General features: G+C 44.7%; 1 protein-coding gene across 3 annotated transcripts in view; it reads left to right on the top strand.

Annotated features, from left to right (window-relative positions):
- Positions 1-2,210: 2,210 nt before the first annotated feature.
- FAXC (failed axon connections homolog, metaxin like GST domain containing) overlaps positions 2,211-22,615 on the top strand; it is a 76,405-nt gene continuing 56,000 nt past the window's right edge. Inside the window, exons 1-4 of one of the 3 annotated variants that reach the window (XM_046005451.1) lie at positions 2,211-2,220; positions 3,019-3,140; positions 8,476-8,611; positions 19,729-19,925. In XM_046005451.1, coding sequence (XP_045861407.1) covers positions 3,034-3,140; positions 8,476-8,611; positions 19,729-19,925 — 440 coding nt within the window. In that variant the 5' untranslated portion in view covers positions 2,211-2,220; positions 3,019-3,033. Of the gene's footprint in view, positions 2,221-2,397; positions 2,519-2,860; positions 3,141-8,475; positions 8,612-19,728; positions 19,926-22,615 lie in introns of those variants that run through there. The other 2 variants (XM_046005450.1, XM_046005449.1) reach the window with 2 other exon arrangements.

Here is a 22,615-nt window from a genome sequence, read left to right on the forward strand (position 1 = left end):
GCTTCCTTTCACCTTTATACAAGCTGACTTTTTTTTTTTTAAAGATTTTATTTATTTATTTGACAGAGATCACAAGTAGGCAGAGAGGCAGGCAGAGGAAGAGGAAGGGAAGCAGGCTCCTTTGCTGAACAGAGAGCCCAATATGGGGCTCGATCCCAGGACCCTGGGATCATGACCTGAGCCAAAGGCAGAGGCTTTAACCGACTGAGCCATGCAGGCACCCCCAAGCTGACTTTTATTACTCTTTCTTCCATGCCACAGGTCTAAAGGCTAAATTTTAATCTGCATCAGATTAGGATTATAGTTTAGTTTATTTCATTAAATTTTCTTTTACATGGGCATCTAAAAGATGTTCGCTTCAGCACATCTCTGGAAACTTAAACCACATCTGAACTAAAGACCAAGTATGCTCAAAGATGATCTGCTGGGATGAGGAAGCAGCAGTTGGCTGGGCTTCATGAGTGGGTGGGGCAGGTCCACCTGCCAGAGGAGAGCGGTGAGTGTGACATGCAGCCAGTGGCTCTCTGGGATCAAAACATTCAATTCATCTGGTTTCTAACTTGTTTCTTGGACATCGAGTTTGCCGGTATTGATTCTCCCTTTTGCCTTCCATATTGCTTCACTGCAGGTAATTTATGCTCATCCTCATGACTGAACCTGGACTCTCAGGAAAATTATTCAGTACCAAATAACAAATGGTCACTCTTTAAATACTGGCTCAACACTTAATGAGAGCAAAGGCTTAGTGCTATGTGGCACAGAAGAAGAAGGAAGAAGAAGGAAGAAGAATCGCTGGTGCAGAGCTCCTTGTCCCATCTCTGCACAGAGCATTTCTTTTTCTTTCTTTCCTTTTTTTTTTAAAGGTCATTTATTTAAAAAATAAAATTTTTAAAATAAAAAGTAAAGTTCATTCAAGCAATCACTACACCCAAGGTGGGGATCAAACTCACCAACTAGAGATCAAGAGCCACATGCTCTAGCCACTGAGCCAGCCAGGGATGCCAGCCCCAAGCATCTCTGTTCTGATCCCAAACTTGCGTACTCTGCTTCCTGAGACTAAGGCCCGGAAGCCTTCTGGTCCTGCTCCCTGGAAGAATCTGGTGATGGCCTGTCACTCCAACAGGCCCTTGGGTTCCATTCCTCGCCACCGGCTCATGGGAATTTCTTTTCCAAGCACACACACTACTTCTCCCAGACAGGTCACTTGTGCCGACGCAGTGGTGAATGGGACCCCGCAAGTGCGGGTGCGTGGCTAGTTCCTTCCGTATCTCCCTCATGCTGGCAAAAAGCCCACAGTTTAGGGCCTTGACAGCATTCACTGGGGTTCTAAGGCGCTGGGGTGGTAGCGGAAGTAGAAAAGGAGTTCTCCTTCAACCCAGGGTCGCCTTCTTCACGCAAAAGCCGAGTGGGTTCCTATACCTATCCTTTCACCTTTCGAGTGATAGATAAATCCCCTACTTGATTTTTTTTTTCCCAGTTCCTTCTAACAACTTTAAGCTATTCATGCTCTTGCTAAAATTCGTGTGTGTATCCTAGGGCGCCTGGGTGGCTCAGTGGGTTGGGCCGCTGCCTTCGGCTCAGGTCGTGATCTCAGGGTCCTGGGATCGAGTCCCGCATCGGGCTCTCTGCTCGGCGGAGAGCCTGCTTCCCTTCCTCTCTCTCTGCCTGCCTCTCTTGTGATTTCTCTCTGTCAAATAAATAAAATAAACAAAATCTTAAAAAAAAATTCGTGTGTGTATCCTAAAACTATGAAACATGGCCCTATTGTTTGGACTTACCAGCTTTTCAAAATGAAATTAACAAAATGAAGTTAAAGGGAAAAAATTGAACACACACAGGCGCGCGCGCGCACACACACAGACACACACACGTTTGCCAGATTTTTTGCATCGAAAAGAAAAGGAAAACAAACCCCAACACCCCATATCTACGAGTTCCCCGATAATGATTTCAAACGGGAAAGACTCGAGCTGGTCTGTCAGAGGGGAACTCTCTCTAGAGCACATTTTTGTTGTTATTCGTCAAACCAGACATCTCCCCGTGAGCACACGGCCAAGACCCAGGTAACTGTGTACTGTAACAAGAGTGTTTTTATAAATTATGCAAATCCACAGCGCTTTCCCGCTGGCCAGAACTATCTAATTGCCGACCTTAATCCGGGCTCTGGTTCCCAGCCCCCGCCGGGCGGCGTTTCCAGCCTGCCACTCGCCGCGGCCTCAGGTGAGCTCCGCGCGCTCCGCGCTCCCAGGCCTGCGGGAGGGGCTGGAGCGACAGCAGAGGGCGGGCCGGGGCTCGGGGCGGGGTGGCGGGGGAGAAGGAGATCCGGGCCCTGACTGCGGCTTCCTCCCGGTGGAGCCGCATTTCCAGGCACCTCCGCAGCCCTAGCCCTAGCGCGCCGAGCCGTTCCCGGCCGTGCCGCCTGGAGGCGCGGAGCCCGCGGGGCGCAAGCAGCCTCGCAGCTCCGGCCCGGGCGGAGGCCGCCGGACCGCGGAGATGCGGGGCGGGGGCAGGGCGCGGGGTAGGTGACTTTATCCCGCCTCTGTTTCCCTGCCCCGGGGAGCAATGACATCACGCGGCCTTCTCCAGGCGCCGACACAAAGAGCGGCGCGGAGAGGCCGCCGCGGGGGGAGACGGCGGCCGCCGCTGCCGCCGCCCCGGGCCCTGGGGCCCCGCCGGCCAGGCCCACCGCCCGCGGCCCGCGCCCTTCCTGCTCCTCCTCCGCTGCCGCCGCCGCCGCCACCGCCTCCTCGGTCGCCGCCACCCGCGCCGCCCGCGTTCGCGGCGCGCCGTTGAGCCCGCGCCGGGCCCCTCCGGCCCCCTTCCCATGCGGGCGGCGCGGGCCCTGGGAGGGGCGCCCGCAGCCAGCCGCGCAGCATGCACTGGGGGGTTGGCTTTGCCTCGTCCAGGCCGTGCGTGGTGGATCTGAGCTGGAACCAGAGCGTCTCCTTCTTCGGCTGGTGGGCCGGGTCCGAGGAGCCCTTCTCCTTTTATGGGGACATCATCGCTTTCCCTTTGCAGGATTACGGTGGGATCATGGCAGGGCTGGGCTCCGATCCCTGGTGGAAGAAAACACTTTACTTGACCGGGGGAGCTTTGCTGGCCGCAGCTGCGTATCTGCTCCACGAACTCCTGGTCATTAGGTGAGCCGGAGAGAGGGCCCCGAGCAGGGGCGCCGAGTGGGGCACCTGGCCAGGGCAGGGCTGGCGCGAGGGGGGACCCTGCCAGCCTCTCGGTCACGCCGCACAAATGCCCAAGAATCCTGTCCTTACCTTTCCCTAGAGGCAGTCCGTGGTCACCCGGCCTGAGGGGCAGTTTCGAGTTGACAGGAGAATTAAACTGGTTGTGGGAGGGGAAAACATTTATCTCGCAGTCCTTTGGTGCTAAAAAGCAAAAATTCTCTGGGATGTTGTGGAGCAAAATGGTCTATTAGGAAATGCCCTTAGTAAGATCCAAGTGCAATGTTTGCAACAATAGAATGAGGCCTGGTGGAGATACTAAGTTACACTTTTAGGGAATGCTTTATTTGTTTATAGGTAATAATGATGCTGGAATATTAACCACTAACCTTACCTTTTACTTAAAGGTTAGTTCTCCACTATCCCTCCCCAAATTTCAACATCATTAAAAAGCTGGAATTGCAAAAGCTCCAGAGCCCTTTGGGTCCCTGTTAAGGGGCATGGCCAAGTAGAGGGGTGTGCGTTTTGGTGCAGCCCTTAACCTGGTTATGGGCTGCTCAGGTATTTCAAGCTAAGCACCATCGCGGGGGATTTCGATGTCATTGTTGTGTGAGCAGTAGGAGATCCGAGGACAGGACTAGCACATGGGCGTGTTTGACAAGAACACGGGAGTCACCCAGTGCCGTAAACAGTTGCATAGCCTGCCTGCCGCAGAATGTTTACAGGACTGATTTGGAAATGCCAGAAAATGGAGGCCCCTACTGTTGGTACATCCAGAAGGACAGGAGATCTTTGTCTGAGTAGGACAATACCAAAGGCTCCTGGGGTGGTCCTTTGGCTCATTGACAACATCAATGTATGGTTAAAATCTCCATGCGTTGGAGTCCTCTGTCCCTGGGAGATGACCAGAAGCGGGCAGTTTTCAATAGCTCAGAATATCCCTGTTGACCAGTATTTTTAAAGTAGTGACAAATGTGTTCACACTGCCTTTTTCCAGGGGGAAATCTTACACAATAGCTTGTAAACAAAGACCCTGATCGGTGACCTTTAACAGGTCTACAGGGATTCCAGGAGATTGTGACAGGCTAACTTAGATATTTTGAATATTTCTAATCTCGGAGAGGGTGGGAAATCATTTAGGTCTGAGGAAATGTACTGGCTTTCACTATTATTTAGCCATAATTGAGAAGTTTTATTTTAACCTTATTATGTACTGTGAATTCTCTCACTTAGCAGGTGCCTTGAATCATCTAGTTGAACCAAGTAAAGATTTTTGAAGTGAGTTTCAGGTGCATTTCCCTAGATTATTTCCTGTTTTTGCTAGTTTTAGAACTCGATTTCGAGTTAGATTTCAAGCTGTATGAAAATACCCAAAACATTTGTGCAGTACGTTAAATGGTAACCCAGCTGTTTCTCAATTATATTCCAGTCCAGAACCTTTTCAGGATCCAGAACCTTGTGGCTTCTCACCGGTTTAACACTTTGTGGAGGGAGTGAAGGCACGCAGCTTCATAGGACCAACTCTAAACCTTGCTTAAATGACCTTGCAGAAATAGCAAGGAGCCCAGAGCTCATCCTGGGAACAGGCCACACCCTGGCAGGTGTGGTCTTTAGACACAGAAGAGCCTTCTGCTCACAGATGTGTCCTTCACTCTTAGCAGATTACTTGGATAAGTAATCTTGGATTACGTGGACTGAGACTTTTTAATCTTTGTTATATTCACTTTTCGTTTCTTGGCAGATGTCTAAAGCCTGGGTAGGAAATGTGTTATAGTGGAAATGTGTTATAGTGGAGGAGAAAGTCCTGTTATAATGCAAATAATAAAAATGGCCACCCATTTTTGATCCCTTAATAGGGACTTTACTTGGATTTATCCCTCTCAGCTGTGGCTGGATGCTTGGTTGCCAATTCATAGTTAAGGCAATTACAGCGGAGGGAGAGAGAGAGGTAAAACCACTTGCCCAAGATCACACAGCAGGAGTAGTAGGATCCAGACTTGGGAATGTGTGTGTGTGGAGTCTGCACTTTGTCCCGCCGCCTCCTAGAAAGTACCAAAGACGACATAAGCCCAGCTGGGGAGAGAAGAAGAAAAACGTAAAGAATTGAGGTATGGCCCAAGGAAGACATACCCAAAGAATTGGGGTATGGCCTGTGGTAGGGACTGGAGTTTTTGACAGCATCTAGGGGCACAGAAAGACAGGGGGGAAAGACTGAGCAAGGTCTGGGACTGCCAGTCAGAGGTGACATGACAGAATTCCACTTAGGGCAAAATCTCACTGTCAGTTGTCTCCATAGTTTAGGCAAGACAAAACAGTCCAGAATCTGCAGGTTGGAAGACACATCTTGAAATGAACACAGTGTCTGAGGTCACGGACAATGGTAAAGTCGTTACCACTCGACTTGGATTTTCTGCCGGAGAGACTTAACCTGAGTGTGTGGCCGTGTGTCTAGCGTGTAAAGTTGACTGGTGAGAAGTACTTAGGAAGTTGCATTAAGGAGTATAACCCAAGGAAGTATTTTGGATTCTATGCCTGCTTTTCCCACGGCAGTATTTTTAACCAAATACTGTCTCGGCCCTCTACTTTACCTCCCCTGAATGGCGACAGCGTAGCAGCTATCTTAAAGTCAATCCATTTGAGAATGTGTTGTTTGTAAACTGAACCACTAAATAATGATTGTGTTGTTGGTACCTCTTTTGCACTTTCGGCTGTAGGGCTCAGCCTGTCCTAGAGAACTTAGGGAATGAGAGCAGCCCCCAGGTCAACCAACATCTGACCTCCATAGACTAACAGCTCGTCAGTGGCACACAGAGGCACAGTTCCCCCAAGATATCCTTCAAGATGGGAGGAGGGGCCAGTCTTGCGGCTCCGTACATGTTCTCTTCTGTAACCCTCATTATAAAGCGACTTTGGGAGGTACAGCTGTCCAGGTATTTAAAAAAATAACCTGCTCCTCTGATCCTAAGTCAGGAAGTAGTTTCTGATGTGAACCCAGAGGGGGTTCACATTCACTTCACTTTTAACCAGGTAACCTTGGAGTTGAGAATAAACTTCTTGGCTCCTTGGTTTTCTCATCTGTAAAATGGGTTAATAATAGCAGCCTGCCTTACGGAGTTGATTGAGTTAGCACGTGTGAACTGCTTAGAACAATTTGACATGTAAGTGAGCATTTAATAGAAGTTGGCCATCATTGGCTATTAAAACTTCCGTAGGAAAGTTCCAGGCTTGAGTGACCCAAGTCAAACCGGCTGTTTTGATAGAATTAATTGGGAAATTGCCCATTTCAGTGTCATTGAAGGGCTTAAGAGCTTGGGATCTGGAGCTGCTCATGGCCAGATGTTAGAGTGATGTTCTTTGGACAGATTATTGAGCCTCTCTGAGCTTCAGTTTCCTTATCTGCTGTGTAATATAATATACACTAAATTTAAACTATAACAAATCCACTCTATGGTATTACTTCAGAGTGAAATAAGTTAGTATGCATCATGTATGCAAAGTCATTGGCCCATGCTTGTCACATCCGTTCTTATTATGATATGACGGCCAAGTTAACCATTAGAACGAGATGTTTCTGGCCAGTGGAGCAGAAGATTTTATATTTATCTCCTCACTTTCCAGTTCTTAAATTTTTGCCTAGCAGAAAATACCACTCTGTGACTTGAATTATTTGACTGGACAAATCAGTTAATTGTCAAATGTAGTTTGTGCTCTTTGGGAACAGTTTAAGAGGCTTCTTGATTTTAATATCTGACCTCCCCAACATTTCATCTAAATGAAAGTCTTCATTTTATATAGCACATTTTGCCAGAAAACAGCAAATATTTTATTCTTTTGACTTGAGCAGTGTTTTCCAAGTGAGTCATTCTGAGCTCTTTGAGTGGAATGGGCACTCTGGTCGTGAACTTCTCTGGAAAAGTTGGTTTTACTGAAGGCAGATGCTGCAGGGGGTGAGCTCTGGGGGCTGACAATGCAAAGAGCTTGCCCTTGCTTGGGGGGAAGTCGGTACGGGATTAAACTGGGAGTGATGTGAGGAGCCAGAGGCTCAGGAAAGGTGGGGAAGAGTGAGGTCTATGTGACCCAGAAGTGGTTGGGCCAAGCGAAAGGTGGGGAGTTGTAGATGGTTCCTGAGGGTGGGGTAGGAGCGAAGCTGTGGGGGATGGTGAGATAGTGTCTTTTAAGGGGATAAGACCGTATCTCTGTGCATGAGGATGGATTCTACCACTCTTACAGGATGCTTGGGAGCTCCACAGATGTTTACAGATTTTTAAAATTTAATCATGCTCCCTGATGCATAATTGGTAGTGCCCTCACTTTCTGTGGGTAAGAAGAAGAGAGGCCTACGGTAACATGGCCAGTAGGAAGCAGGGCTTGGATTTGACCCGTGTCCACACTTAGAATCTAGCATTTTTCTCTATTTTCTCTATTATACAGTGCCCATTGCAAAGCCGTACCAGGGAAATCCTCCCACCCAAAAATGTAGCCAAGGGAAAGCTAGGTGTGTGTCTGAGACAGAAGAAAGGGAAGAGGCAGGGATATGAAGTTATGTACTGTGTGCTGGGAAGCTAGAGAAGATGAGAGAGAGCCCAGAAACTGGCTTTCTTGGTATTACACAGGTGAAAGGCCAGGCGAGGGCACACATAGTTTGGAAGGGGGGCCAGATTCAGGGTCTCAGATTCCCCGCAGACTGGGTTCCTGGCAGAGTAAACTTGTGCTGCTATTCCTGGGTTTTAGGGACAGTTTCATGGTACAGTCCAGGGGTCAAGAACATAGACTCTGCTTGCCTCAATCAGTCCCCGGTCTGCCGTTTACTAGCAAAGGGACCTTGGGCAGGGTAATCCTCTGTGCCTCAGTTTCTTCATCTATCACACATGGATAACAGTCATGGCTCCCTCAAAGTTATTATGAAGATTCAATGAAATGATACCTGTGAATCCCTTAGAACAATGCCTGATGCCCAGGAGGCACACACTGTCATGTTTATCCCCTCAGTTTGTGCCCAGCGGCTAAGCATAGCCCACAGAGAAGAGGTGGGCACTCTTCCTGCCCCGTGGGCTGTAGTTAGCCGAAGGAGGTTGATACGCAACTACTCTCTAAGCCCTTGGGGTCGCCGTGATCGCTTGTAAGTTTCTCTCGTGTTTTGGCCAAGCTTCCACTCTGCTTCTTGGTGAGGTGAGCCCTGGTGACAAACAGATCTACGTGTTCATGGAGGAACCACAATCCACCGGGTGCCTCCAGGGAACTCAGGGCATTGAATGTACAACACGTGGTTTGTTCTTTATTTCTGTTTTGGTTTTGGCAGGAAACAGCAAGAGATTGACTCCAAAGATGCTATTATTTTGCATCAGTTTGCAAGACCTAACAATGGTGTCCCCAGTTTGTCTCCTTTCTGTTTGAAAATGGAAACTTACTTAAGGATGGCTGACTTACCCTACCAGGTACTTGTGTATGAACGGGTCTCACAGTCACGACAGGAACATCAGAGGGGTGGTCCTCATCTCACATGGTGGGAAGGGCTTGCTCTCGGTGCCGGAGGGGTGGGTATGAAATTAGCACTGCCTGCTTCTTAGCAGCTGCTTCCGAGAGACTGGGTTATAAGGTCTGTTGATGTTCACACCCGGGTTAATGGGGGATCCAAAGGGTTTGGATTTCTGTAGATTTCAGGGTCATGGTATTTTTTTTCCTGACGTGCAATAGGCCTTGGTTAAGCTTGGTAAGGCCTCCTGGGCAGTGGTTAATTAAGGTGGGTGTACCATTGCTGTACATGTTTTTTCCTTGAGATTTCTGTTTGACAGCATTATATTTTGTCTCTCGTGAGTCCTGGGGGGGCAGAGCACCTGGCAGGCCACCAGGGAGATAATGAGATAGCTGTAGATTTTGGGAGAGCATGTCCACAGTGCTCCACCTTCCGTTTGGGTGACTTTCAGGGAAACATTTGCTCATTTCAGCATCAGAGAATGAACATGGGAATGTATTTAATGGTATCCATTTCTCTGTGAGTTGTGTCTCACAAATTTGGCAAGTTGTGTTTTCATTGTTACTCAGTTCTAAGTATTTTTACAAAAAATTTTCCCATCTCTTTTTCTTTTTCATGTAATATCCAGCTATACGCATGTTTTTTAAGCTTTGAATTTTGTCATTTTTTTTAAAGATTTTATTTATTTATTTGACAGACAGAGATCACAAGCAGGCAGAGAGGCAGGCAGAGAGAGAGAGGAGAAAGCAGGCTTCCCTCGGAGCAGAGAGCCGGATGTGGGGCTCGATCCCAGGACCCTGGGATCATGACCTGAGCTGAAGGCAGAGGCTTTAACCCACTGAGTCACCCAGGTGCCCTGTCATTGTTTTTTAATTATGTGATCAGAACAGATAGTCTCTCTGATTCCTTGAAATTTACAGAGGCTTCGCCTAGTGTGGCTAGTTTTTATGAATGTGGAAGATCATCCCATGTTCTCCGTTTAGGCGAAGAGCTCTCTAGATTTACTTACTTGAGTATTTGTTCAGTGGATTATTTAGATCTTGGACATCTCTGCATATTTTCTGTTTGCCTGTTCTAGTATTTCTTAAAGGAGTGGATTAAAATATCTACCGGTATTTATTGATTTCTCTTTTCTTCCTGCCATCGTCTGGGTTCTTGCTTTGTGTAAGAGATCATATGGTTAGGTACAAGCAATGTGAAAGATCACATTAGTATGCTTTTGCTACTCTTCCCAGTATATGCGGAACCTGGCTATGTCTCCTGCTTCTTTTTTTACCTCTTGAATTTTATATCATCAAATATTGAGACTGGTTCTCCAGCTCTCTTCTGGTTCGTATTTGCTTGGGATGCCCTTCTCCATCCTCTTTCTCTATTTTTTTTTGAATTTGTCTTTCATAGACAGTGTATTACTTGTAGCCGATCTAAGAGTCCTTGATTGGTGCATTTTATTCATTTATACTTGTAGTTATTGTTTAACTATGAGATATCTCTAACATCTTTCTCCCTCCCTCCCTCTTTCCTTTCCCTCCCTCCCTCCCTCTTTCTTTGTTCCTTCCTTCCTTCCTTTCTGACGTCTTACTTAGTGTTTTTTTCCTTTTATACTTGGCTTTTTAAATTTTTTTCTTGTTTTTTGCATTCTAGTGGGTAGATAAGAAGAAACTTTCTTATCACTTAGAACAAATTCTATTTTTGTTCTCGTGGCAGTTGCGCCTAAGATCCAAATTTGAGTTTATTTATCCCTATTATCGTTTCTCAAGTGCAGGTTGGTCCTCTGATGATACAAGGATCGTACAGTTCATGTGAACTTTGTGTTTCTCTTTTCCAAGCCCTGATCCCAAGCGTGTTGTTGTTGTCTAATGTTTTAATTCTGGAATTTTGGAAATCCTTTCCTTTTTTCCTGGTTCTTTCCTAGGCAACAGGGCTTACTAAGTCTGACTAGCCTTATTTCCCATGTATCTTCTCCTCTGGGATTATTTATACTCTTATTTGAGCACTTGGTGCGTGTTTTCAGATTGAGCCTTTGTGCAGCAAACCGCCAGTGGCTTTGCACGCTTGATGATGCCTGTATTTCTCCCTCACGTTTGAAATGTCTACGTTCCAAGTTCTTTGCCTTCAGGGCTTTAAAAATATTGCTCCCTTGTCTTTCTGCATTGGTATTGCTACTGAAAGACCTGATGTTTTTCTCTCTTTCTCTCTGGAAGCTTTTAGAATTTGAACTTAATCTCAGTAACTTACATTTCACTAATATGTGCCTTGGTGTGGGTTTATATATATCTTGTTCGGTCCTTTCTAAACTTGTTGTATAAAGTCTCGAATCTTTTTTCAATTCTGGGGAATTATTGATTTTCTTCAAATACTTCCTTTTCTTTTTGATTTGTTTTAGCCTTCTTCTTTCTTGTCCCCTATTATCCGGATACCGAAATCTCTGCTTTTATTTTCTCTATCTCTGAATATATTCCTTTATCTTTTCTTCTTTCTTCTGGATGGCTTTCTCTTCCTGATATTCCATTGCCTCTCTCTGTTCTCTTCTTGCGTCTATCGTACTGCTTATCTGTTGTGCTCAACGTCTTATTTTTCTCCTTCATATTTCCCCTGGTTTGTATTACAGTTTCTTCTTTTATACTTTAGAGGATTTCTGTTATGCTAATTAAAATCGGTCTGATCCTGAGATCCTGCTTCACGGTGCAGAATGTCCGATGCTCTTCTGTGACAGCAGTTGTGTGTGTTCTTTGTCGGCTTTGGTTTGAGATTCCCTTTTTGCCAGAGATGTCCGCTCTCCTGCCTGGGGATTTGTGTGGGGCAAGGGCCAGAGCTCAGGCTACAGGTTGTGTGCCTCTGAGGGGATGTAAGAAAAGTAAGAGGTGAGCCCCAGGCACCCCCAAAGCACTTTGGTCCTGCTGGTTTTCTGCCTTTCCTACAGGGAAGGTGGCTCACCCGTAAGCTCCGACAAAGTGGCAGCACTGGGAGGAGGGGTCTCCGTTGCAGGTAACAGAGCAGCTGGGCCAAGCTCTTGGCTGCTGGGATAATGTTAGCTCGGCAGCTCCCAATGCCCCCACCGACGCCCCCAAACCTAAGCTTTCTGAGCCAGTTTCTCTGCAGAGGAGGGTCGGGGTGGCAGGGACCCTCTTAAGGCAGTGCTGGGATGAGATAAGTGGCAGCTCCTTGGCTCAGCAAGTGCCATTACGGAGGCCCCACTGGGGAAGCAATGGAGAGACACCTAACTGGACTGCTGGACTGTGCGTGCAGTGCTCTGGGAGGGCACAGTCTGTCAGGGGACTGGAAGGAGGTTGCTTAAGACTGGGACCTGGAAGGCAAGGGCTGAGTCTAGAGAGAGGAACAGAGATCATTCAGGACTTTGTAAGCCAGGAGTAGAGCAGAAATCAGCACTGAGGACAGACAAAACTTGAAGCCTCTAGATGCAGTGGGTCAGATTTGAAAGATTGCTGTTGAGCTTGGCATTGGCAGCCAGCACAGGAACACACGTGTCACAGAGGGGCTCTGGTTGAAGGAAGAGGCCGGCTGTGCTATCCTTTCCCCTCTTGCCTTCAAGCCTGCAAGTGCTGATGGTTGTAACCCTGCCTGGACCAGCAGCCGGACTGCCTCCACCCCTGTTGCAGAGCAGCTGCTTTTAGTGAGTGTGACGGGGGCAGCAGGACACACGTCTCACCAGGAAGCCTGAAGCTAGTGCCGAGGCCGTCGAGGAGGTGGCCACCTACCCCTTGCAAAATTATTATTTCTTGTTAAGTATATATGTGTGTACTTTAAAAGAAAGGTGTAGGCGTGTTTTTCCTTCTGCGAGGTCTCTGTGGAAAATAAATGGAGGGGCAGAAATTTAGGGCAGAGAGCTCAGGGCAGAGATTTAGGCAAGAGAAAATGGTTCTGTGGTTTAGAAGGCTGTTCTGTGCCTGCCGTGGGTGCCTTGGGACCTGTGTGCCCTCAGTGAGGGGCGGGGTTGATGCAGGCGGTGCCTGGGAAGTGCTTGGTGGGGGTGGGGGAGGTGGGGGTATTAGGGGGGTGGGGGGTTGGGGGGACATCCCCTGTGCTCATTGGTACAGAGGCATTTTGTCAGAGATCCAGGGAGCTCTACACTCTGCCCCTTCTTTGCTCTGTGCCTTGAAAAAGAAAAGATTAAAATGTCATATTCCTAAGAGCACGACTTTATATTTGAAGCTTTTTTTTTTAATGTTTTAACCACAGAGAGACTGAAATAAATATTTAATGACCATTAGTAGAAACTCAAATGCTTTTTTTTTTTTAAACCTTGATCAATTGGTCACAGTTACTTATCTTTCCATCTTTTAAAAATCAGATTACACATATTGCTAGGTCAATTTCAAAAACTTTTCATTGTATAATAATTATAGATTTGTAGGAAGATACAGAAAAGGTACAAGGAAGTCCTGCAGATATGGTTAATTTTTTTTTCCAAAATGAAAATAGCTTTACCTTTTTTTTCCCGATTACATAGAGATGACATATGGTCCTTATAAGAATTTCAAGCAGTACAAGAGTGTGAATGAAAATCACCTCTCATCTTACTAGCTGGAGATCACCATCACTAAAACTTTTGGCCACCCTTCCATACATTTCTACAGACACACACACAAAGATGCCTACAGTGTTTGCCGTGACTGATTGTATAAGAAGCCTGTATTTCACACAGTAACTTTTTCTAATACGAGAAAGAAAAAGAAAGAAACTGACTCCTTTGGAACTCTTTGCTCTGGCTTTCAGCCCTAACTTTTTTTTTTTTTTAAAGATTTTATTTATTTATTTATGAGAGCAAGAGCAAGTATGAATGGGGGGCAGAGGAAGAGGGAGAGGCAGGCTTTCTGGTGAGCAGGGATCCCGATGTAGGGCTCGATCCCAGGACCCCAGGATCATGACTTGGACTGAAGGCAGACGCCTAACACACTGAGCCACCCAGGCACCCCTAGCCTTAACTTTTGATTGTTCTATTTATTTGCTGATCTTGTCTGTACCCACCCTCCTTCTATCTTTTTTGCGTTGAAATTTTGTGTCTGTAAGCTACATACAAGTTAAAAGCCTAGCACTCTGAATACCTGTAAGCCTTTCACCTAGATTTACCAATTACTGCCTTTTTTGCTTTGTTTCTCTTTGTGTAAACCTTTGTGAACAACTTTTTATGAACCATTTGAAAGTAAGCTGCAGAAATCATGACACTTTACCCCTTAATACTTCAGTACGCATCTCCAAAAAATAAGGACATTTTTAAACTACAAAACTACAATACATAGTTGTAAAGGGAAGTACTCCGTTTTTTCCTTTCTATGAGGGAGAAAACCCAGTTTTCCTTACTGTGTGTTTCTTTCCTCTGAGTTTCCTTTCCTACTAACGTAAAGCACTTCACTGCTGACACTTCTGGTCACCAAATGTGTGGATGTCCCCCCCCCCCCCCCACACTGCCCCACACGCACACCAGGCAACTCTCTGTGACATGATCTGGGTGTCCTATAATTTAATTCAATTCTGACACTCTCTACCCAGAGACAGTGTCATAACCCACAGGTTAAGGGCTCAGTCCCACAGACTGTATCCTTCCCCCTCTACAGAATTCAGGGAAATACCCATGTTTACTAGTTTATTAAAAACATACGTTAAAAATACAAATGAGCAGCCAGATGCAGCAGTATGTAGGGTGAGGTCTGGGAGGCTCTGAGTGCGGAACTTCTGTTCTGTGGGGTTGGGGCCTGTCCCCCTCCCCATATGGATACATCTGCCCATCTGGAAGCTCTCTGAACCCCACACTTTTGGGATTTTATGGAGACTTCCTCACATCGGCGTGATCAAGTATTCAGTCCATTTCTAGCCCCTCTCCTCTCTCTGGAGGATGGGGTCGGGGGAAGGGCTGAACATTCCTGGCTGCTAATCCAGGTTTGATCTTTCTGGTGACCAGCCATCCAAGGAGCCCACCCAGAGTCACCTCATTAAGACAAAAGAAGCTCCCAGTGCTCTTATCACTTAGGAATTTTTATAAGGCTTTGAGGGGCTCTGTGTGGGGAACTGGAGGCAGAGACCAACATATGCATTTCTTCTTATTTCATAACAGGGGATGCCTGGATTTTTGGCTAATGTGTTATAATCCACAAAAGTTGCTCAAATGATCTCAAATGTAGTCATTGGAAGGTAGAACTTTCAAGATGGCTCCAGGGCCGCAGTGAATGTAACGGATGTATATTTAGTTGAAAAGTGAGGGACCATGAAGAGTGTAGCGAGTCAATGTCCCAAGACTTTGGGATTTCTTTTAAGGTCTCCATTTCAGAGTGATGATGACGATATTAATACTCATGATGAAGGCACTTGTCAGACATTCCATGTGCATTTTCTCACTTAATCCTACAACTATCGTTATCCCCATTCTGTAGACGAGGAAATTGAGGCCCAGGAAAGAGTAAGGGAGACCCAGGGAGGACCAGGATCACGCTGAATAAATGATGGAATAAGATTTTAAAACTCAAAGCCTATAGCTTTCTCGGCTACGCTGATAATATAGTGTAAGTGTAAATTATTCTCTCCTAGGGCAGACTTGCTGGGGGAAACTTCAGCTCAGAAAAAATAAAGAGGATTTTTCTTCTCACGAATTACTTCAGAAAACTACCCTCAGTGGGCCAGTCAGACTCGAACTGCTTAAATAAAACAGGCCAGGAGTTGTTGAATATATTTAAGGAAGTTAAGGAAAATTAAATATTATTTTTAAAAGATATGTTTTTATTTTAACAGTCATATAACCAGTTCTAAAAAATTGAAGTCATGGAAAGCTCATCTGCCCCTCATAGTCTTGCCAATTACTTTCAACATTTTTGTGCTTCTCTTTTAAATATTTTTTGAATTCATCTAATTTTTAATGATATATAATCATAGTTTCTCTAAAATGTTGTCTTCTACTTTTTTGTCCAGGAAGCAAAATACATTTTTTTCAGTTGATATTTTTTTATTTTTATTTTTATTGGAGTATAGTTGATAGACAATGTTATATTAGTTTCAGGTACACAACAATGATTTGACAGTTATATACATTACAAAGTATTCACCACAATAAGTGTAGCTATCATCTGTCCCCACACAAAATTACTACAACATTATTGACTGTATTCCCCATGCTGTACTTTTCATCCCTGTGATTCATTTATTTCATAACTGGAAGTTTGTACGTCTGAATCCCCTTCACCTATTTCGCCTAACCCCTACATCCCTTCCCTCTGGCAGGCACCAGTTTATTTTCTGTATTAATGAATCTGTTTCTGTTTCTTTGGTTGGTTTTTTAGATTCCACATATAATATTCCACATATAAATGATAAGGTATTTGTTGTTTCTGTCTATTTCACTTAGCATAATATACTCTAGCTCTCTCCATATTGTTGCAAATGGCAAAATTTCATGCTTTTTTATGGCTGAGTAATATTCCATTCTATCTATCCATCCTGTATCTTATTTATGCATTTGCCTATTGATGGACACTTGGGTTGCTTGCATAGCTTGGCTATTGTAAAGAATGCTGCAGTAAGCATAGGGGTGCATATATCTTTTCAAATTAGTGTTTTATTTTCTTTGAGTAAATACGTAGTAGTGGAATCACTGGATTGTATGGTGTTTCTGCTTTTAATTTTTTAAAAAGATTTATTTATTATTTATTTGAGAGAGGGTGCATGAACACATGGGGGGAGGACAGAGGGAGAGAAAAACTCAAGCAGACTCTGCACAGAGCGTGGAGCTTGATGTGGGGCTCGATCTCACAACTCTGAGATCACTACTGAGCTGAAACCAGGAGTCAGACATAACTGACCGTGCTGCCGGGTGCCCCTGTTTTTAATTTGTACTGTTTTAATTCATACTGTTTTCCATCATGGTTGCACCAATTAACATTCCCACCAACAGAACATGAGGGTTTCCTTTTTCCTACACTCTTGCCAACATTTGTTTCTTGACTTTTTGATACTATTCTGGCTGGTGTAAAGTAATATCTCATTGTGGTTTTGATTTGCATCTCCCTGATGATTAGTGATGTTGAGCATCTTTCCATGCATCTTTTGGCTATCTATATGTCTTTTTTGGAAAAATGCCTGTGCTCGTCCTCTGATCTTGTAAAAACCAGACGATGATGATGATTATTATTTTAGTGTTGAGTTGTAGGAGTTCTTTATATATTTTGGACATACTCCTTATTGGATATATCACTTGCAAATATTTTTTTCCATTTGGCAGGGAGCCCTTTTGTTTTATTGGTGGTTTCCTTTGTTGTGCAAAAGCCTTTCAGTTTGATGTAGTCCCAGTTGTGTTTTTTGTTTTGTTTTGTTTTGTTTTGCTTTTGTTTCCCTTGCCTGAGGAAACAGATCCAGAAAAATATTGTTAATGCCGATGTCTAAGAGACTACTGTGTATGTTTTCTTTTAGAAGTTTTATGGTCTCAGGTCTTACATTTAGGTACGTAATCTATTTTGAGTTTGTTTTTGTGTGTAGTATAAGTAAGTTGTCCAGTTTCATTCTTTTGCATGTAATTCTCTAGGTTTCCCAACACCATTTACTGAAGAGACTGTTTTTTTTTCCGTTGTATATTCTTGCCTCCTTTCTCGCAGATTAATTGACCATAAAAGCATGGGTTTATTTCTGGTCTCTATTCTGTTCCCTTGATCAATGTGTCTATTTTTATGCCGGTATCCATACCGTTTTGATTACTGTAACCAGGGAGAATGATACATCAGCTTCCTTCTTCTTTCTCAAGATGGCTTTGGCTATTCAGGGTCTTTTATAGTTCTTTACAAATTAGGATTATTCATTCTAGTTCTTTGAAAAATAATAGGATTTTGGTAGGGATTGAATTGAATCTGTAGATTGCTATGGGTAGTATTGACATTTAAATAATTTTAGTGCTTCCAATCCATGAGCATGGTATATTTTTCTATTGTGTTGTCTTCAGTTTCTTTCATCAGTGTGTTACAGTTTTTAGAGTTTCAGTCTTTAATCTCCTTGGTTACAGTTATTCCTAGGTATTTTTTTCTCTTCCAATGCAATTGTAAGTGGGATTATTTTCTTAAGATCTCTTTCTGCTAGTTCATTATTAATGTATAGAAATGCAACAGATTTCTGTATATTAATGTTTTATTCTGCAAATTTACTGAATTAATTTGTTCTAATAAACTTTTGGTGGAGACGTCAGGGTTTTCTATATATAGTAACATGTCATCTACTAATAACGAAAGTTACTTCTTTTTGCCAATTTGGAAGAATTTTATTCTTTTCCTTGTTTGATTGCTGTGGCTTGGACTTCTAGTACTATGTTGAATAAAAGTGGCAAGAGTGGATTTCCTTATCTTGTTCCTGATCTTAGAAGAAAAGCTTTCAGCTTTTCACCGTTGAGTATGAAGTTAGCTGTGGGTTTTTTTACTTAATGACCTTTAATCTCTTGAGGTATGTGCCCTCTCTACCCATTTTGTTGAGAGTTTTCATCATGAATGGATGTTGAATTTTGTCAAATACTTTTTCTGAATTTAAAAAATAAAATTTTTGTTGACAAAAACCTACTAGGACTTTCATTTCCATAAGAATCAATTATTAATTTTTGTTACTTCAGTTTTTAAAAGGGGTCTGGATAAAAATGTACCAAATACTCAGGGAGGGGGTGTTCTAGGGGAAAAGGCAGAGGTACACCAGTAATAAGAACAGGGGAATATACACTGTACAGTGGAAGCAGAGAGGAATGGAGGTTATGGTTGTACTTTGGGAAAATAGTTCACTGACCAGGTGAACTAAATATTTAAATTTTGATTAATTTGAACTAAATATTTTAGGATGGATATGACTTGGCAGAAGTTGGGGAAAAGGATTCTTATAAAAGGTAAAGTGTGTACAAAGTCAGAGAGGTGGCAAAGACCTTGATGTGTTTGGGTGTGGGCAATTGGAATTCAGAAGCCTGGAGGACTTGATAGCAAGGAGGCTGGGCAGGTGGGCAGCGGCTAGATGGTACAGGCCTAGACTGCTATGTGGAAGGGATTAGAATAGGCCCGTTAAAAACCACTGGATAATTTTGAGCAGCAGAGGTCTTGAATCTCATTTGCATTGCACACAGTTTCTTCTGATGTCAGTGTGCAGGGTAGAATCTGCCTGCAAATGACAGGAGTCCTGAAGGGGTTGTGTTAGAATGATATGGGCGGTATCAAGAATTCACCTGAAGCAGGTGCTATGGTCTATGGTAAATTTACATCCTTAGTGTACAAATTACAAGAATGTCTGATGTACCAGCAGCTTTTAGAGGTATGTGACATTTCTCTTGGTCAACATCAGGGGGAACATCTAGTGCCTGGCCAAGGAGAGGGGGCAGTCAATGCCACTCTAACTCCCAGTGTTCATAAAGTATGTGACTCCCTCACCCCTACTCCGCTCCATCTGGGACCATGTCTTCTGAGACGCTGTAAGATTCTAGTATGGTTGTGAGTCAAAGGGAAACTTATCACAGATACAGAGCTCTGGGCACCATTCCCAGGATTCTGATGCAGAGGTCTGGGCTGGGGCCCAGGAATCTACATTTTAACCGGCCCTGGAGTGGAGTCTGTTGGATGCACTTTCTTACTCTTAAGTGTTATAATTTCTGGGGCCACTCGTTTGCAGTGTAGTGGTATTAAGCATTATTCAGGCATAAGCTGCTGGGTTGCAGATGAGGTCTCTGGTTAGTAGCCTGGCCAGTGCAAGCCTTATTATGGTTTATTTTCACTGTTCTGTGTCTGTGGCTTGTTCTTACATTGTAACTAGACCAGCTGTTGCCAGGATCATTTCGACACTACCTCTCCTCTCTGGTCTTTTTTTTTTTTTTTTGTAACAATATACCAGAGCTCAAGATGAAATCTATGGGAATAAAGTAATGTCTTCATCTGAGGTAAATCCTTTTTTTTTTCTTTTCTTCCAAGAGTAGCTATTTGTTGTCTTAAAGAGTTTATGTGCTGAGTACATTCACTTGCACAGTACAGTCGCTATCAAATATAGGGTTGGAATGTTTGTTTCTTTTACCCATCCGGTGAAATTTAAATAAAACATTGCTTTTCTCTTTTTAAAATTTACTCTGCTTAGAATTATTTTGGTGGAAAACTTTCTGCTCAAGGGAAAATGCCTTGGATCGAATATAATCATGAAAAAGTTTCTGGCACCGAATTCATAATTGACTTTCTGGAAGAGAAACTTGGAGTGAATTTAAACAAAAACCTTGGCCCGCATGAAAGAGCCATTTCCAGAGCAGTGACCAAGATGGTGGAGGAGCACTTCTACTGGTGAGTCCCGCGGGCGCGCTGGGTGAGTGCCCAGGGCCTTTCCGGGCCTTTGGAATAAGCCCAAGTCCGGTTTCACTTCTCAGACTCTCCCCAACCTTTTTAAAGTTTTCTACGTTCTGACCGACCTCGGGATTGAAGTTATGACCGTGAATTTCCAGGTGTCTAGCTAGACCAAGGGTAGACAGACATTTTCTGTAGAGGCCCGGCTAGCACATATTTCAGGTTCTGTGGGCCATGGCTCTGTTGCCCCTCCTTAAACTTGGCCATGGTCGTGCCGAAGCAGCCATGGATGACCTGGGAATGATGAGCAGGACTCAGTTTCAATGAACCGATAAAAACACTGACATTTGAATTTCATTGCATACAAAATATCATTCTTCTGAGTTTTTCCCCCAACCACTTAAAAATGTATTTTTTTGTTAAAAATGTATTTTTAAAAGTTTTTTTACCTTTTTAATTTTTGATTGATTATTTATTTATTTTTGAGAAAGAGAGAGAGAGAGAGTGAGCGGGCATGAGAGCAAGGGGAGAGGCAGAGGGAGAGGGAGAGAGAGAGAGAATCCTGAGCAGACTCCACTCCAAGCTCAGAGCCCAACCTGAGGCTCTAACTCATGACCTTGAGATCATGACCTGAGCCGAAATCAAGAGTTGGACACTTAACTGACTGGACCACCCCGGTGCCCCCCCCCCCCCCCCCCCCCGCCAACCATTTAGCAATGTGGAAACTTCTTAGCCTTCGGGCTGTGTTTCGCTGACTCCTGATCTAGACTGTAGCTCACTGAGGTGAGGAAGGTATTTCAACTGACTCTACTCTTTACCAGTAGAAACTGCTGAAGTAAAATACTATTACATCAGACCCCCAGAGGAGGGAATGGAGACCAAATCAGGATAGAAGTCTCACGTGAAAGGAATTATTCAGGCTTTGTAAAATTATCGTCAGTTTTCCTTAGACAACAAGAGCTTCTCCGTGTTCCAGAAGTCAGGTGTCCTAATGCTCTCCGAGCGTCTTTGCCCCTGCCTGGCTGACTCCTGGGTTATGTCCCTTGTCTGAACCGTCACGCACTGTGTGGGAAGTTGCCTGAGGTCTGCGAGTGGCCTGGTACTGGCTAGGACCTCTGAGTTAACAGGCACATGTCTTCTTGGTTTACAAACTCATTGTCATGTGGGTTTTTTTCTTTGCCTTTCATCTGTTTTCTGGAGTTTTAGTGCCTTTCTGGACACCCCAGTAGATAAGAGAAATTTTCTCCCTGATGTCTCTAAACTTATCTTGTTCCAAAGCTTTAATTAAGAGTCATGAAACCACTGTTCTGGCATTCAGTGTCACTCCTGGGCCAAGTGCTCGCCGGTAGCTTTCACCTCCCCCACTGAGAGATGCCCACTTAGTGTAGACGGTTCTTCCCCGCCACCTTCCCATCTCATCAGTTCGGCTCTCTTTCTCCATGGAAACTTGCTTGTTCTTTCTAAGGAAAATTGCTGTTCCCTCTCTTGGGTCTTAAGGGACTCTCTATTTCTCTTTTCCTCTTTCTGCCTGCGGTTCTTGCCCAGTTTATTCCAGGGCAGACCTGAAGCGCTGTTTCCTCTTCCCCCTTCCACCGTAGGGGTTGAGGGGGTGGGAGCGAGGAGGAACCTGGCAGAGAGTGGCGGCAGGGGTGCAGATGAGCCCGGAAGTCATCATAGACTCCGTGTACCTGGAATGAACCCAGGTCTCTTCTTGAGGACACCCGCGGAGAACGGTCGTGACCCCCATCTTCTGGAGTGCAGGGCTTCGCTGTGGACGACTGCACATGATGTGCTGAGCCTCAGGGAAAAGCCCACGGGACAGAGCCCATCTCACCTCTTGCCACGTTCGGGTCCCCACTTTGCAGCAATTGAGCGAAATGCAGAACCAGCACAGGGCCACCCTGACCCTCTGTGCCTTCTTTGGATGCAGTCCTCCAAAGAGCTACCTTATTTGATGGGCCCATTAATGCCGAGAGCTCTTGCTTTGTGAGCTGCCTGAAAAGAAGCCGAAAGTCACCATACATTTCCCTTAGTACTTGTGTTCCAGCTTCTTGATTTTTGTAGTGGTTCATAAAATGTATATTCCAGTCAGGAAGACTTTGATCGACCAAGACTCCCAAGTACGACCTGTCCTTGCTTTTGGCTCTGCATGTGCAGACTTTCTATATGTTTACTTGCTTATAGAAGTTCATCTGCTCTTTCCCTCCCCTTCTCTCCCGGTACCAGCCCCAGCTAGTACTTGAAGGGAGGCAGCTCTTGGTGGGGGAGGGTGGGCGGGGGGTGAGTGGGAGAGGTTAGTTGGGAGGTGGTATTCTGGTGGGGAAGAATCTCGATTCTATGGACCATAAGAACCCCCGTGCTTGGGGGAGTTGCTTAGGTCACACATAGACTCTTCTAAGGATAATTTTGTTTCTCTAATCTTCTTATTGATTATAAAATACATTTCTGGGGGTGGAGGTTAGCTACTATTTCTCATGTGTGTCTCCTCAAAGGTTAATTTGAGAAAGAAATAGTGAAGGTGGGAGGTCAGGTCTTGATAGAGATACAAATATCCAGTGAACTTCCAAAGAAAAATTCCCCAATTCCTTCAATTGCCTTTGGTCCCTAGCAGCAGAAGGGAAAACAAGCCTTCCTCTGTTTCATAAGGCTCCCTAACCTTTAGTCATGTTGTTGCTTTGGGGAGACCTTGA

The sequence above is a fragment of the Meles meles genome, chromosome 5, assembly GCF_922984935.1.
Source record: "Meles meles chromosome 5, mMelMel3.1 paternal haplotype, whole genome shotgun sequence".
Taxonomy (NCBI): Eukaryota; Metazoa; Chordata; class Mammalia; order Carnivora; family Mustelidae; genus Meles; species Meles meles.